The 17,591-nt window shown below is 38.5% G+C and overlaps 2 protein-coding genes across 9 annotated transcripts in view; both read right to left on the minus strand.

Annotated features, from left to right (window-relative positions):
* Positions 1–4,921, minus strand: part of LOC307021818 (uncharacterized protein) — a 49,388-nt gene extending 44,467 nt beyond the window's left edge. For 4 of the 5 annotated variants that reach the window (XM_079654288.1, XM_079654291.1, XM_079654290.1 and 1 more), the window contains exons 1-3: positions 3,836–4,921; positions 3,178–3,337; positions 2,866–3,058 (exon numbers count right to left, since the gene is read on the minus strand). In XM_079654288.1, the coding sequence (XP_079510414.1) occupies positions 2,866–3,058; positions 3,178–3,337; positions 3,836–4,019 (537 nt within the window). In that variant the 5' untranslated portion in view covers positions 4,020–4,921. The remainder of the gene's footprint in view (positions 1–2,865; positions 3,059–3,177; positions 3,338–3,835) is intronic. The other variant, XM_079654289.1, reaches the window with a different exon arrangement.
* A 125-nt stretch (positions 4,922–5,046) lies between these two features.
* Positions 5,047–17,591, minus strand: part of LOC307021819 (zinc finger MYM-type protein 4-like) — a 33,102-nt gene continuing 20,557 nt past the window's right edge. For 3 of the 4 annotated variants that reach the window (XM_079654293.1, XM_079654294.1, XM_079654292.1), the window contains exons 10-27: positions 17,403–17,518; positions 15,726–15,905; positions 15,185–15,335; positions 14,663–14,835; positions 14,439–14,583; positions 13,666–13,782; positions 13,086–13,117; positions 12,863–13,007; positions 11,283–11,395; positions 10,965–11,184; positions 9,144–9,362; positions 8,892–9,001; positions 8,564–8,726; positions 7,737–7,888; positions 7,303–7,417; positions 6,951–7,199; positions 6,342–6,468; positions 5,047–6,197 (exon numbers count right to left, since the gene is read on the minus strand). In XM_079654293.1, coding sequence (XP_079510419.1) covers positions 5,951–6,197; positions 6,342–6,468; positions 6,951–7,199; positions 7,303–7,417; positions 7,737–7,888; positions 8,564–8,726; positions 8,892–9,001; positions 9,144–9,362; positions 10,965–11,184; positions 11,283–11,395; positions 12,863–13,007; positions 13,086–13,117; positions 13,666–13,782; positions 14,439–14,583; positions 14,663–14,835; positions 15,185–15,335; positions 15,726–15,905; positions 17,403–17,518 — 2,774 coding nt within the window. In that variant the 3' untranslated portion in view covers positions 5,047–5,950. Of the gene's footprint in view, positions 6,198–6,341; positions 6,469–6,950; positions 7,200–7,302; positions 7,418–7,524; positions 7,585–7,736; positions 7,889–8,563; positions 8,727–8,891; positions 9,002–9,143; positions 9,363–10,964; positions 11,185–11,282; positions 11,396–12,862; positions 13,008–13,085; positions 13,118–13,665; positions 13,783–14,438; positions 14,584–14,662; positions 14,836–15,184; positions 15,336–15,725; positions 15,906–17,402; positions 17,519–17,591 lie in introns of those variants that run through there. The other variant, XR_013803252.1, reaches the window with a different exon arrangement.

Raw genomic sequence — 17,591 nt, forward strand, 5'->3', positions numbered from 1 at the left:
TCCACTTGGCCTAGTACCGGCTAGCGGGTCCTAATTCACAGTTTTTCTGGCCCCATAAAATCGTGGTTCTAGGGCCAGGAACAATCGGGCTAAGTCGGGCTGAGTATGCTAAACTAGAGAGAGAATTGCTGGCAAGGGGGCTACAACTACAACAAGATGAACATATTTGACCGTGATTTAATTGTAATACACGTTTCAAAATGATGCCGAAGTAACAACATACTGATACCGGTTAGTAAAAACCATGAAATAATGCTTTGACAAGTCTGCAGACAGACAACAGGCGAAAAACCTTTTAAAATGCGTTTTTTCTAAATGGGGATTGGCTAAGCTAACGTTGTAAATGCTCCGACCGTCCACACTCACAACAACGGCCTATACAAACATAAATAAACCAGCGACTGTATTCTCCATGATACAGACAGTCTGTGGTTTGTACTTGTTTAACTTTTGTCTAGTTTCTGAACAGATATGAGGAGCTTCGAGCTCTGAGTGCTAACAGCTAAGGGCTGTGTTGTTTTTCTGGGGCTCTCATTGAAGATGACGTCACGGCTCCGCCTACATTGCGTTACTATAGATACTAACCCAGTTGCTAAACTGTAAAGGAAATGCGCCATAAAGTGAGCCAGTCCTAACGAGGCCAAGCCGTACAGAGCGAGGGCGAGGCGTGTAGTGGAAATGCGCCATTAAAGCGCCGGCTATTTCGGCTCCCAAACGCCTCTTCATGTTACCACAGTTTACCACGGAGCCTCAGTTTTGCCGCTGCGAGGCTCTGGTGCTTGCAGCTCATGCGCGTGCTCCACTAGCACCGCTCATCGCGTCCAAATCGCACACGTTCCGTGTTGTCCTGTAGCAGGAGGGCTTAATGGGCTTAATGCCTTAATGCACTGAACCCGAGGGCTTAATGCACTGAACCCGAGCCCTCGGCTCGGGTTCAGTGCGTCCCGAGCTGAATAAGGGCGTCAAATGACGGCAAGACGCCCCCCCTGACGGAAACGCTGGTCCACCCTCAGGTCTGGTCGGGGACCCTACGCTTCACAGTCCAAGCCCCGGCTCGGGTTCAGTGCGTCCCGAGCTGAATAAGGGCGTCAAATGACGGCAAGACGCCCCCCTGACGGAAACGCTGGTCCACCCTCAGGTCTGTTCGGGGACCCTACGCTTCACAGTCCAAGCCCCTACTGACTTAGCCACTGCCGGTTAGCAATTAAAAAAAATATGACATGCATCTTTCTTTAAAGGTTTCCTATCATGCTATTTTTAGGCATATATTATGGGTCTGGGATATATATAAAAATATGTCTATGATGTGTTTTGATCAAAATAACAAACAGATCACCCATTCTAGCCATGCCTCATGCCTGTTTCAGCCCTATTAGAGAAGGGCTGATTTTCGGTCCTTAGCTTTAAAAAAAAAAAAACACATCAAGGATTATTTCTGAAACAGTATGGAGCTCAAATTAGGGCTACACGATATTGGAACAAAATGACATTGCGATATTTTCTTCCCCTGCGATATATATTTTGCGATATGAAAAAATACAGGAATTGAAGAAAATACCAGGGTTTTTTTCCGCAAACCATCCTTTCTTGAACTTTAAATGCTATACAATTGGTGTTTTTTTAACGATATTTAACCGGATGAAGGATTTTAGTTACGGACTTCTGGATCTTAAGTTATCAGAGCAACAAGCTGAGCTAACTCGGTTATCCTGCTGTGATCTGATCAAGAATGGTTGTGATTGGTGGTTTGCTGTGCATGCAGAGCCTGCTTGTCACTCACTCAAGTACCCCTGACATGAGAGCCGCGCAAGTTTTCCTTTTGTAGCAAGCAGCAAAATAATTGTAACACGAGGTGATTGAGTTCATTTGACTACTTCATATCGTACGTCTTTTTTTTTTTAAAACAATATATCGTGCAGCCCTAGCTCAAATGCTTTTTCTCTTGCGGGTTTACCGGGGAAACATATTTATGTATAAAAATCATCAAAAAGTGCATTTTGCATGATAGGACACGTTTAATAAACTTTTACTTTGGGACTTTACAACACTGGAGTTACTGGAAATGTTTGGATCATACATACAAGATTTCGACAATCCTACATAGTCACAACTGGAATCTATATCTTCATAGAGTGTAATAATAATAATAATAATATCAGTGTAGCCTTTAAGCCAAATAATGACCGTAGTTGCAACTGAGCACATAAATAAATTGAATTATCAGAAAATAAAGCTTTTAAATATTTGATAAATTATTTTATGCATTATTTATATGTTTTTTGTCATTATAGTAATTCTTATCTTTAAATGCGTAATATTTGTCACATTGACCATTTTATTTTCATATTGGTCTAAAATAATTAACGGCATACCTTTTTGTTAATCAAGACAAACTGTATGTCTGTATGAGCAGATGTCCCAATTTAAGAAGAGCTGAGGTGTGTATAAAATACATTGTTAAATGATGATAGTTCCACTGAAGAACGAAACATTAGCATTACAACCAGTTGCTGGTATTAGATCATATACAACCTTTAAACTATTTGTGTACTTTTTGTTTTATTAAAGCAGTTTGAAACCAAAATCAATGGTAGTGATTTGTATGACTGTAATTGCATTCCCGCAGTGAGTTGCAGTAAGTTCGATTTGGGAAATTATACTTTCAATTGTGTTTAATATTGTCTATTCCATTTATGTCAATCAAAGTAGACTCTTCTCATAAACGTTTTCAACAAAATATTGACGTTATACAACCTTAAAGGAAGGAGGATTGATTGCAAGACTGTTAGACTGAACTAGTTTGAATATGTCTGTAATTCTCATACAAAGATCAAAAGTCATGCTTGTTCTGTAATACAAACTTACCATTGATCGCCATGGGTAAGACGAGTCCCCATAGTCGTAAGTTATCTCCTCACCTGGAGATATTTCTGTGACAGCAAACAGGCACAAGTGTGGTTCTCCCTCAGAGAAAATGTTCTTAATTTCACAGTTGGGACTTATGTGATCGTCATTCACAAGCCGTCCAAGGGTCCCGTCATCCTTTGAGGCATCAACGCTGCAAAAAAAAACGTTCTAATGAAACAAGAACATTTGAAATGACTGCACTTAACCATGTTGTTTTCTTAAAAAAACACTTTAGATAAGTTAACCATGTCTCTTTCTGACGTAACTTACCACCACTGTGCTCCTTTCCATGAAAACTCAAAGAAATATTTGTTCAGATTATCGCCACATTTCTTCTTACGCGTTGTGTATTTTGGAGAGAAGATTTCCCCCCGATATTCAACCACAAACGCGGATGGTTCAATGGCTCTGCTGGTAAACACTCCTTTCCCTATGAAGCATAGATTAACATGAAAGCATTAGTCTAGTAATGATGAATTTGGATGACCACAATCATTGTTGTATTTTATCAAATATATTTTCACAATGAGACAAAACTTCTCCTGACATGACACCCAAATTACATTTGGAAAAAGGAATGAATGCCTTTTATATACATCTTGTGGAACTTTTAACTTTGTCTGCCATGTATAACTCTAAACTGGGTTATCGTAAGTGTACCCAGGACGTCTTACTTTAAATCCTAAAGAACAAATGTACCATACTAACAATTACAAGTGTGGACATATTTAAGTGAAAAATAGTCTGTGATGACCTGTGGTGTTTCACTCCTAGTGAATTTATAAAAACCTCAATTAAAATGCAGCAATGTTTAGATTTTTCACATCTTTCCTCAAAGGACTTATGTCATTTAAACTCCTTCTAACACACCAGGAGGCTTTGGGTCCGTCAAAAAAGGAGTGACTGCTATCAGAATTGTACCTCTTACCTTTAAAGGAGTTGATAAACTTTTCCTCCAGGAAGGGTTTGTCTCTACAGGCAACTATGTACTCCAGGGCATCTTGCTCTGGGGTCAGTTGGCGTCTTTGCTTCTCCATGACAGCTAGGGAAATGTCCCAATATAAAGATATTAGGTTAGGGATTATATGAGATCTGAGCATACTGTTTTCCATAAATATATAGTAGGAAAAAAAATTGGTTTTAGCAAATTATTACTTAAACCATTTACTGTTCTACCAATACAACACTTTATGTTAATCTTGTTAAGCATTGTTTCACATTGTTAAGATATGATTCTATTTCTGCGTGTGTACATTAAGAGCAATTCATAAGGAGTCAAATTCCTTGTTTGTGTACATAATCATATAGGTAGATATAAATGGTGATTTTGGAAACTTGAAAATGACAGTAACCATTCTATTGTCAGTTTAGAGGAGTGTAATATGACCATTTCCTGTGAATCAAATAAATAAAAAAACATAAGGCAGTCTGTAAAGTCACTTCAAATATTTACTTACATGTGTAGATAAAAAGCTAGAAACATATTATTCAACTATGACCAAAGAAAATATACTGGCTACCTGGCAAAGTGTACACATTTCTGTATAATTGCATTTTATTAAACCAGTTTTGTTTAAATGTATAAAGTTGGATCTGACTGGTTTGTTTTATACCTTGCACATGTCTTGCTAGCATGCTAACACTAACTAGCAAGTGGAGAGTATGCCAGTATTGGTTTTCCAACACATTGCCCACTGATTTTGACCCCAATAGATGTAGTTTCAGAAAATATATTTTAAAACACGTTTACCTTTCTTTCAATATCCCACAGTAAAAGCAAGAAGGGCTAAAGGTGTATCTAACACAGTGGCAGCCATCTTTCCTCTGTCGTCTTTTTCCCGAGACCAAGTGACGATGAAGCGACGACATATACGGCGAGCAGCAGCGACTCCAACCAATCACTGACTGTAACGTCAGCGGATGACTCTAAAAGCAGCCAATGAGCGGACGTGGATGTATCCACTACCGTGAGGACATACAAACACAATACATTACCGGCGTGTGTGGTTTATGAGGACCCAAGGAAACAAAACATGTTGTAGCATTTACTGTTCCTACATTGAAGAAAACAAACATTAGGAAACGCATACAACAATTCAACAACTTCCACCCCGGTAGCTGTTTTCACATAAAAACAACTACATTTGAAAGGATTTTATTCAAAAAAAACATAGAATAGAAAATGTCAAGAACATTGGCAGCCATACTGGAATGGGGGTTAATGTAACCAAGATATACATGACAGAACAGTATTTTTTTTATAACGCCAGGGAGTCAAGGTGATGCAACAAGTCATATGAGAGGACAGTTGACTGAAAACAGTAGGCCCTATGTCCAAAATGCAGTCATCAAAACTCACTTCAATGCATTCAGTCGACAAAAGGTAACTTAGTGAAATGTTCCAATGGTGTGAAAGTCTTTTCAAACATGATACATTGCTTTTAATCTTTTTTTTCAAATACACTGAAATGAATTCCTAAAATCGGTTCATTTGTGAGGCAAAACGAAATGTAAAAAACTATTTGAATCTTTCATTGAAACTTATTTTCTTTTGTTGAAGTTCAGTTTCTAACATTTTACCAAGGGCAAATTGGAGAAGCCTGTTGAATCATTTAAACCAGCAGATATGGAAGAATGCACAATCACGGCACATTTTGGTAGTATTTACATTATTAATTCCTATAAATGTTGGTCGCCAATTTAAATCTGCATCACAGTTAGCTGTTTGTCTTCTGGACATTTACTCACTGATAACCTAAACCAAAATTGGGAATCTACCATCTAGCAGATAAAATGCAGTATAGCTTTGTGTCCAATTGAGCAAGTAGTTGATGGTCCGAATTCTTAGTTGAGTCTTCCATCTCAGTTCCAAAACAAGGAATATCACTTTAATTGCAGTTCTGAAAATGGTACTCATGCTCCATAGGGATTATTCTGTCCGTTTCTGTTTATTAGGTCATATTCAAATGATCTAATCTCTTTATTTATAATATCTACACAACAAGTTGATACACCAATAAAAAGGTATCTTCCCGCATCACTTTCACTCTGAATCTCCCTCTTCTTCCTCGCCAGGTATGAATGGTAGATCATCGGATTTCTTCTGCTTTATCCCTCCATCTTTCTTCCTCCTGACATGCAGTTCTCTGACAGTGAGGATGCGAATGAGCATGTTTTCCTTTGTGCTGTCGTCCAGAGGGCTGGAGGAGAACCACAGGGGGCTGTTGGGGACGCAGCAGCGCTCAGGCTGAAGGAAGAACAGGTTGGTGCGCTGTTTGACCGACTCCGAGCTGGATGGAAGACAATTGTAAAATATCAACATGGTGATCAGCATTATTTCACTTTTTTCAAGTTCCTATATAAACAATAGGCAGGTGCCCATTTTATAATTGAAACAGGCTGCTGTAAGTAGTTTGGTAATGGAATATACCCACCACTTGGAGAGGTAAAACTCGTAAAGTCTGACTGGACAGCGGAGAGGGTTCTCTGTGTTCTCCATCATCTCCAGGATATCCTCTTTACTCTCCTCCTCCTTACGCCTCTTAGCTGGAACCTCTGGATCTTTAGAGGACACAAACACAGTTCAAACTTTTTCAATATTTATACATCCAAAGTTGGATTTAACATGTACCTGCTGGTTAAAAATACTATTAATAAATACATTTAGAATAACAGTAAGATGTTTACAGTTATGTGAATCTACAGCCATTCAACTTGCACTACATAACTAAACTAACAATAGACACATATTAACTTTTGAAATAAAACGCCCCAGGTATTTTTACAACAGATAATACTGTCTGCAGTGTTTTTTTAAAATGTTTACAGGATGAAAAACTCTGTAAAAAAAAAGACTAATTATACAGAGCAGTATTTGACTGCAAAATAATTGCTTGACTCTCTCAAAGACTTCTTAAATCACCAAATTTGTGATAGTTAAGTTAAGATTTAGAAAGACTTTTGAGGTGTTTTTAAATATGTTTTAAATACATAGTGGAATGGAACAAACAGGTATTTATTTTAACCCTAGGCCATTCTGGTACCTGGCTCTGCCTCGTTTATGGATATTGGGGGGTAGAAGCGCAGGAAGGTGTTCTTGCTGTTGTCATGGTTGGTTTTGGTGCAGCGCATGACGTGGGCGAAGGACAGCTGGCGGTGTTGCTCCACCGTAGTGAAGCCAAAGTACTTGCAGCAGAAGAAGAGCAGAGTGTTGAGGAGGACGATGGGGGAGTACGCCCCCAGCTGTTTACATTCCCAGAGAAACTCCTCCTCCACACGGGAATGGACATAACCTGCAGAGAGGGAGGAGAGCGGTTAGAAGTCTGATCAAGTGTTTGTGTCAAACCAGGAAAAACGGAAATATTGACAGAAATTGCAAGAACATGAATAACTCACCACTTGCTGTGATTGAAGGTTTAAAATGTCTAAGATTAGTAGTGAACTCTGTGGCGAACTTGTTGTAGAACCGATCCATGAAGATGTTCTCCACACGACCGTTTGTAAACAGATGCTGAGGAGAGGGGAACGGTTCCAGGGTCACAATGAGCACAATGACAATAGTCAAGCAAGCGTCAATATCATTTCATTGAATGAGGAGAATATATGTACGCATATTACCTTTCTTGACTTTTTGTGATTTTATTTAGTTTCATTACTAGATTAAAAAGCTGATCAGATCTGGAACACAAGTGCTTTTATTGTGAAGAAGTAAAAGGAAATGATTTAAGCTTTGTTACCATTACAAAAAAATGTGCATAATAAACCCTCATCAACTAGACACATTCTGAGCTGCTTGGTCAAACTTTTTCCATGAGTGTCCTATGACTTGCCTGCTGAATGCCGAGGCAGAGGTAGAAGAGGCTGTCGCCGGAGTACGACTCTCCATTGGGTCGTTTCACCTCACTGATGAAAGAACAAAGACCGTAGCTCAGCTCAGCCGTGGTGCAGCTGAGAACATCCTCCTTCAACTCTATGGGGCGAGCTGAAATCAAGATATAAGCAGTCAACAATGAACAAAGTTTTAAAAGATATTACCAAAAAAAAATGGGCAAAAATTATCGTATATAAGAGTATGTCAAAGTGAAAACCATCACCAATCACCTGAAATCAAAACTTGAAATATGTGGCGTCAAAGAGAGGGGCTTTAAATCAAAGGCTTTCAAATAGCTGTTAATGACTTGAGGCCTCGAAAATGTGTTTAACTTCAAGTTATTGAACAAAAACATCCAAACAATAAATGGATAGTTAATCAAGATTACAAATGTTATGTCCTGTGATTTAGCTCAGTAACGGACAATTATTTTAATGTATTTATCTGCACTAGTTTGACAATTAATCGTTTGGTCTATAAAATGCTAGAAAAAGTGGAAGATGTCCATCACAGATTCTCAAATTCAAAGGTGTCTTTAAATTACTTTTAAGACATTTGGTGAGTCAGAAAAAAAAAAGCTAATAAAACAGCAAAAAGCAGGAAATCCTTATATTTAGGAGAATTAAAAAAAATCATTTTCTGCATGTCAAAAAACTAGCAGATTATTTTTGGAAATTCCAAAATAATATTGTCCACTCGATGGAAACGCTAGTGCATAATCAGGTCAAGTAAAATAACTATCAGTCTCGGCTTTAGTGGTTGTATTTACTTTACTTCCAGACTTACAACCAAAGCGTGGTTTCTCCATGTTGGGCTGAGTTGGCCTCTTCTGGATCCATCGCTTCCAGGCTTCAACTCCATATTCACTCTGCAGTTTTGGGAACTCTACTGCTTCAGCCTTTTGAGTCGACACTTCAGCTGTCTTAGATGAGCGCTTTGGCTTACGACCCTTAGACAAAGTGGAGAAATAGAAGAGGTCGACTCATAAATACAATGAGGGTGAGACAACAAGCCATATAGTAGGTATTCCCAGTGTCTAACTACACATTTAAGTACAATCCCATCTTGTCTTAAATGCACAAGCAGCCTCCTTTCTGTTTCCCCAGGCACCTACCTTTTTTTCTCTGGCTTTCCTGTGAGCTTGTCGTCGCCTTGGAGTAGCAGGCGGAGGGCTCGGGGTGCGCCTGGACTCGTCTCTTAAACGGGCCATTTTCTCCAACGTTTCTGGGAATAAAACCAAATTAAACATTAGACATGCCCACCAAACGATGTGTTTTCCCGAGCACTTCAACTACGCTTTTTAAACACAGGACAAGGGGAGATCAAATTAAAATGTTGTTGCATGCCATAAATGTGCAAACCTCACCGATAGTGAAGTCTGCTTCGATGTCCATGGCAGGCTTGGGCTTGGGGAAAGGCTCATTAGTCAGGCCCAGGGGAATGCCTATAACGGGGTTGAGCTTCTCGTGAGCGTGCGGCCGACTGGGAGACCTGACAGCTGGATCAGAGGCGGCTTCCTCCCAGTTATTGAGAAAACTTGCCAAGTCTTCGGTGTCTAAGTCATCACTGTAGTTACTGTTGTGATCTGTGAAATAGACATGAGAGGAACTCTTCATATAGTGTGACACGTGATATTTATATATAAATGATATTTATCAAACTAAAAAGGGAAACAATTTGATGCGACAGGTAATGGATACACATTTATCTCGAATTTCATTATCTTTGAGTCATGCAATTCTTTCCTTTTCCATACACTGGAATAATATCCTGAAAAATTGCCAGTTTACTGTTTTTTTTTTAAAATCAAAAGTCGAGTCAAAGAGATCGAAATGACGTTTCCAACAATCCCGAATGTAAAATTATAGTTATGTTTAAAAATATGTACACAATATATATATCCTATATACACAATCAACCGACACATTTACACATATGCAGACATTAAGATAAAAAAAAGCCACAACAATCAATATATACAAAATAACAGTCACTTCAATATCAATATCTTTGGTGCAAGATTGTCCATAAAATGTGCATTTATTGCAGATTGTCCATAGCAGCGTAACAAAAGTGTCTTTTGCTCTTGTGCTCCTGCTAAAGTATTTTTAGACATCTCCAGGGCCCAGGAGTTCAAAACTTTTAATCTCAATCAGATCCGATCAGATTTTGAAATCCCATTTTTTGTGATCCAGGATCAGACAAGTCGGCCAGATTTTGTCCCTGTAGTTCAAAGCAATTCAGGATAGGATTAGCCTGATCCAGATTACGACTTTTCAAGATGACTAGATCCTGAATATCAGTGCTTTAATCCTACCGATCGCCATCTAGTGGATATGAAAAATAATACAAGGAAGACAAGAGACCACATTGCAGAGACATCTATAATGTCTAATTATATTTTTAAATTTGAAAGGTGATGACAGATGGACTTTTTTTTTGTTGAAGATATTTTTACTAAATTACATTTGTGATTGACAATCTTTTTTGTGATACTTTTATGAGCATAAACATTTATGTCGTCTAAATTTGGTTGAAAATAAAATAGGCCGCCACCACAAACGTGAGCAAAAATGGAAAAATAAAATGTCTTTCCCATGAAGGCTAAAAATTGTGTATTATTTCAGTCAACAAACTTTGCCATCTTATTTAAATTGAAATATATTTTTAAAATAAATTGTACAGCACATTTTGCTCTGGTAATCCACTGGAAATCCACCCCTCTGGTGGGATCAGGATAATCCAGTTTTTTGGGATCAAACTGATCCCAATCCTGTGTTGTCGGTTTGAACTACCCGTTTTGAAGATTTGATCCAGATTAAAGCTTGGATTGGATTTCCTGATCTGATCGGATATCAAAGTGATCCTAATCCTGTTTTTTGGTTTTGAACTACCCAAAATCCAAATCTGATCTAATCAGATAGGGATTAAAAGTGTTGAACTCCTGGGCCCAGAGTATTAACCCCCAAGTTTTTATCCCCACTACATTTGATCTTGAAGCTGTAGTTATTCTGTAGATTAAGATGTTATATACATAAAAAAGATGTAACTCTAATTCATATGATATATTATTCAATGTCTAAAAAGTGACTTTACCCTTGTCTACATTGATTATCCGAGTTCCCTAATGCCATTCTTTCTTTTCATGTTTTCTACTAAACTAAAACCTCAAAATGTTCTCTCTTACCATCTGGAGCAGTTACTTGTTGTCTATCTTTTCCCGCCACCTTCTCCTTTGGTCTCTCCTCCTTGTTGCTGTTCTCATGTTGTTCTGCCACCATCTCGGCCATGAGGATGAGCTCTGCCTCGAAGGGGTCGGACGGGATCTTTTGCTTTATCTCCTGGATGGTTTCTAAGATGCGTTCAGCGCTGTCCATTGTCACAGGCAGGAACATGGGTACCGGCACCTAGGGTAGGCAGGAAGGAAGTAACAGAGTGTGAGGGGCTGTAAGGAGGACGGCATACACCTACTTTTTAATAATTATTTTAAATGAATTCGACATACTGGAAATGGCAGCCCCATAGGTTGGGGGGTAAACTGGCTGTACATATTCATGGGTACAGGAATATACACCGGCACTGGGACGGGAACGATCAGGATTTTAGGAAAGATGTCATCTGTAGAGAGGGGGAAAATAAAGACAAGTTGTAAAAGAAAATCAAAATTAGAAGGGATAGGTCAATAAAGAAGTTTCGGGCCAGCGCCTTCAAAAGTTTTGCTAATCAGGAAACAAGGCAAGGCAAGTTTATTTATATAGCACTTTTCTGTACGCAACAATTCAAAGTGCTTTACAAAACAAATTAAAATACTTTTTATACAGTAAAAACACATTATATAAATGGCATTTTACAAACAGGCATTACAAAGCAAAGATAATAAAATAATAAAAATAAACACTACAGGTATATAATACATGTTTAAAAGGCATACTGTAGTTCGAATATGATCATCTCAATTAAAAGCAGCGGCAAAGAGATATGTTTTTAGTCTCGATTTAAAAATAGTAAGCGTTTCTGAGGACGTGCATGATTTGGGTAGTTTGTTCCAGAGTATCGGGGCATAACAGCTAAATGCTGCCTCTACATGTTTTGTTGTTACTCTCGGAACCGATAGCAGACCCGTCCCAGAAGACCTGAGGCACCTTGATGGCTTGTAATTATGTAGGAAATCAACAATATACTTTGGTCCTAAACCATGTAATGATTTAAAAACTAGCAATAGTACTTTAAAATCAATTCTTTGGCCGACTGGAAGCCAATGTAGAGATTTCGGAACCGGACTGATGTGATCCACTCTTTTAGTGTTAGTGAGGACACGTGCAGCAGCGTTCTGGATCAGCTGCAGCTTTCTGATGGATTTTTGTGAGCCCTGTGAATACACTATTGCAGTAGTCGAGACTACTGAAAATAAAAGCATGGACAAGCTTTTCTAAGTCCTGTTGTGACATTCGTTTTTTAATCCTCGATATGTTCTTCAGGTGATAATAAGCAGACCTAATGACTGTTGTAATGTGGCTGTTGAAATTCAGGTCTGAGTCCATCACTAAACCTACATTTCTGGCTTTATTAGTGGTTTTGTAGTCTGCTGACTGAAGCTCTGATTACTTTTAATCGGTCCTTCTTTGCTCCAAAAACAATGATCTCTGTTTTTTGTTTGTTCAGTAAGGATTTTATTGTAGGCTATTAAGTACAAAACAACACTGCTTAATATTTGTAGGGGTATGTAAAGACAAAGATGTACAAACCAATACACAAACAGAACATCGAAATGGATAATATGTTTTTTTAAGTTTTAGATTTACCAGTTGGCGCCTTCTGCAGGAGAACAGTCTCTAATTAAGATTTTATTTTTATTAAAATACTGATTTTTAATAAAGTATATGCTTGCAGAGACTTAAAGCATTTGTAGAAACATTCATAAACAACTTCGAATTTTCCAACTCAAGGTCTGCTACCGTTATTACGTATTCCGACATGATTATCAAACATTACATACAAAAACCAGCAATGACATTGGTGTATAGTCTATTTGTTTGACTATGGATAAGAGATGTCGTTACAATATGAACAACGTTTGGTAGTTACCCGTTTGTGCTTCAACATCGACTGTCTGCGTCTTACAGGAAATCGCTTTGTTCTGCACCAGCGGTCTGCAGAGCACGGCCTTGTTCTTCAGGATTTTTGGGCGGGAAGGAGAAGGAACGTTCACTGTATCCGTCTGAACACTAACCTGAAGGAGGAAGTACATAAATAGTAACAACTCCAGAATAAAAACACTTCAAAATACATATAAGATACAACAACTTACATTTCCAAAGCTCTTGGGATGACAGGATGTGCCTGTTGAGACAATGACAGAGTAAGAAACCATCACATTCAACACTGGAAAATAATCGAATGAGGAAACAGCATGTTTCTTTCTTATAGGTTTGAATATAGTTCATAAATACCGTAATTTTCGGACTATAAGGCGCACCTGAATATAAGCCGCAGCAGCTAAATTGAATGATGTGTACATATATAAGCCGCACTGGACTATAAGCCGGGACAAACTGTCTCGCTCTCGTAATGTCTGTCTGTCTTGCTCTCGTTCTGTCTCTCGTACCACTCTCGGTTCCACTTTTACTTTTGCGCGCTACCTGTCTCACTCTTTTCGGGCCTCCAGCTTTTCCTGCTGGAGCCCGCCGCTTAAAGGTGGGTGGCGCGGAGCGGCCATAGAGCCCATAGAGTTAAAGGTGGTGGACTGTAACCCGTAAAATCCATAGATTTAGGAGGTCCCCTAGTGGCCGTTAGCTGTAAAAATCCATAGATTAGCCGCACCGTTATATAAGCCGCAGCGTCGACAAATGGGGGAAAAGGCGCGGCTTATAGTCCGAAAATTACGGTACCTGTGTTTGTGTGTTGTGTATTTGTCTGGACAGTTCGGTTGGAAGCGTTTGATTCCTCTGTTTGAGGTCCTGCAAGTGAGATGACGCTGGCGATGATGGGTGTGGCCTCCGCTGTACCTGAAGTAGGAAAACACCAGAAAACACAAAAGGGAGTCAGTGGGATATATAGCCAATAGAATTCGTAACATTTTTATTAATTTGCGCATGCTTATATTAAAAAAAAATCTAATTCCAATCCTATAAAAAGTATTGTTATTGTGTAGCCAAAATACAGAACAAAAAATTGACAAATTAAACCTACTAAAACTACTATTTTTTACAGCCAAAATAGCATAAAAAACACACATTTAATTTTAACAGGTTTTAAATCTAGAATATGGTTTCAAAGTTGTAGTTTTGACTATTTTCCACCAGCTGAAAAACTAGTTTATAATGGGCGCCAAATAGATTCAAATGTTTTGGTTGCCCAATTAAAACATTTAAATGCAGAACCATCAATGTTACTAAACATTGACAGACTGCGACATAGGATTTAGTATACAGAAAATTATTACAATTCATCATTATTCAATTAAAATAAAAAAGAATCAAATATTTTAATTGTGTCAGGAATAATTGATGTAATAATTACTTTAACTATTTTTTTTTTACGTGGGCATTTTTTCCTCTAAGGACATCAGATCAATATTTGTTTTCAAATGAGGGGACAATACTGTATGTTTAAAAAACATAATTAGAGGAAAATAAATGGAACGGCAAAAATAATTCCATACCTTTGACGATTTCTCCCTGCATGGCCACTTTATCGCAGCAGAACTGCAGCTGACAGATCAGATCACAGAAGTGTTTGACCTCTCCCAGCATGGGAAGACTCTGCTTCAGTTTCCCTTTGCGGCCGCAGGTGTCACACTTTGCAACCTGAGAGAGAAACAGTGAATAAACATTTAGATCAATTTTTTTTCCTTCCACCTATGATTTTAAAAGCTGCATTGCTTACGTGGCAGAAGAGCATGGTGTATTTGGAGCGGCACTCGTCAGAGCAGAACTCCTCGGTGGAACCTCCGTACTGAGCCGTCACCAGCTCCTTGGACACACTGTAGCAGTAGGCGCAGGAGTTACAGTGCTTCCCCCAGCTTTTAGTCTGGTCGTGTCTGAAGAGGAGCTTACATCCTGGGAGGAAGGAGAAGGGAGGCTTTATCACATCAAGTGTGTTCTTTAAACATATACAACACAACTTGTACATAATTATATTCTTTGAATGTGTTTTTTATTGTCATCAGGAAATTAAATTAGCCAAATACTATTATAATATTTTTGACTGTAGAATGTAAAAAAGAATGGTCATATACATATATATAAAAAAAGCTTCTCCCCAGTTTAAGTTTCCTGAAATATTCCATATTGTTGCTATGTCTGGTGCAACTGTTTACAATTCTAGAGTTTAATCTTAGTATGTAAAAATATCGTTTCAGACAGTTATTGCAATTTTTAGTATACATATTTCCATCTGTCTGGTTACCGTCGCTGCAGAAGTAGCAGTCTCTGTTGTCTATCCTCTTAGCGTCTCTGGTGATCTTTTCGATCTTACAGTATTCACACAGGCTTGTCACGTTGTTGTCTTTCTTGAACTCGTGAGCACAATCAATGCTGCACACGAAAGCCATTTGGTCCTGTACACACAGAGGTATTAACATTAGGCATGTCAGTATGTACATCAAGTTCTCAACTCTCAAGGATAAGATAACAAAATTAACTTTTTTCAAATTCTTCAGGATTATGATGAAAAGATTGCAATGTTGGATAAACAGCAAATTATCGGTTTTAGCAAAAAGGAAATACTTTAGTCCAAAATCCCAAGAGGGATTGGGCCTATTTACAAGAAAACAACATACTTGGAATTCAATTAAATCTACAGTTGTGGGATTTGTCCATGATTAATACTGTTACACCTTCTCACTAACATGTTGCATTTCCTGTTTACCGCCGGCTTCTGCGGTGTGATGAGATTCATCCAACCTTCAAAGTGGAGAAATGTGGTCCTTGACAAAAAACCTTGTTACCTTGATCTGGATGACTTCAGGTAGAGATTGTATGTTGCGGGCACACTGGAAGCAGTTCAGTTTCAGTGGTGCTTTGGGGATTTCTTGCTGATTTTGGGCGGAGGTGATCTGGATTTGGGGTGATCCGACGGGCAACTTGGTAAAAATATTCACCTGTGTCTGGGACTTCTTGAACCTTTCCTATGGCACAGAAAACAATAAACAAGAGTGAAAATGCATTCATGTAGAGTTTCTAGGCAGAGTAATGAATGAGCAAAACAGCTAACTACACATTTTCAACAAAGGATAAGAATTGTATGTAGTGATAATAACCATTAGTTGTGTGGATATATTGGCTAATTGCGTATATGCAAAAATTTGAACCGCAAGAACAGGAACATTCAGAAGATGACATCTCTTTGCTGTTATACAGCCTTGAAAACCCGGAAAATAACCTTCCAAGACGATATCTTAAATAATAATCACTAGTATGGGTCCATAAAACATTTATTCAGCACTTTTGAATGCATACATTACATTAATTCCAAGTCAAGTCCATTTTCTTTTCTCTGTAGGATAACTACAACAAAGTGCATTCAGAACAAAGCCAAGGTGCTTTAAAACTGCATAAACATCTAGGCCAGTAGGCCTACAACAAAATAGTGTAAATAAAGACTGTAACAGCCAGGCCTTCAACAACAACAAATGCACCTATAAGTGCATGCATACAAATGTGCAAAATGGATAAATCCACATGAATGTAACTATTTACAAATGAAATTACAATTGAATTTCAAGAATCTAAATAAGGCTGTCTGTCCTCATAAGCAAAGTAGTACACATTGTATAAAGATACATAAAGTGAAAACTGGATACAAAATCCACAATCAATTACAAATTAAATTACAATTTCAAGAATCTGCAAATAAGGTGGTCTGTCCTCATGAGCAATGTAAACAACATTGTATCATTTAGATAACGAAAGTACAATATATTGAACACTGTGCTGCTGTCATTTCCCCCTAATGATAACCTGAGATGGTGAATTATAACTCACAATGAAAATTGTTCAGGAAAGTGGGTATAGAGTAGACATGTAGAACTAGATAAGCTTATGATAAGCCAGCCTTGTCTACTTATTAAGGAAAAGTGGGAGGTTATTTTTAATGAACATTAGCTTCTCTGCTTTATCAGCCATAAGTCTGTTCCTCTTCTCATCAAGCACATGAGAGGCAGCGCTGAACAGTCTCTCGCTGTCAGTGCTTGTGATTTGATCTTACTCCGCATATTTGTCCGGGTGTTTTGATTTCAAGTGGTGGAGTAATCCCGAAGTGGTGAAAGTCTTTGCAGTTACACCCCCTCGAGAAATGTCAGCTGAACACGTTTTACAAATCGCTATCCACGCCTCTTTCTCTGATATTTTTAAATATCTCCAAGCGGCAGACATGTTGGCTGTGAGCCAGCCGCGAACATGGTCGCGCGCCGTGCTTGTCGCTGCGTTTTGATTACGTCATCACAACAACACGTTAGCTTACCAACGTAACCCTGTTCTCTGACCTTCGGTGATATTGAAAGCCGAAAGAGCCTTTTTAACCGTTTTCGGCCGATAATTTTCGGCGGCCGAATACTCGGTGCATCCCTAGTATTTACTATGTAAACAATAATCAAGAGTGTGATTTAATAAGTAAACCTCATTACCTGAAAAGCCATGACACAAGGCAGAGTGCAGAAGTTCCTGATGGAGGTATCTGACATGGCCAGGTGGTAGGCGGGGACTGTGTTTTTCCCACAATTATCACAACTCACCCGAGCACCTACAAAAAAAGAGAAGGAAAGAGTATTACAAATATTTTAAAACATCAAAGCAGCCAAGAGCGAGGTAGTAAA

Source organism: Notothenia rossii (genome assembly GCF_949606895.1).
Source record: "Notothenia rossii genome assembly, chromosome: 10".
Taxonomy (NCBI): domain Eukaryota; kingdom Metazoa; phylum Chordata; class Actinopteri; order Perciformes; family Nototheniidae; genus Notothenia; species Notothenia rossii.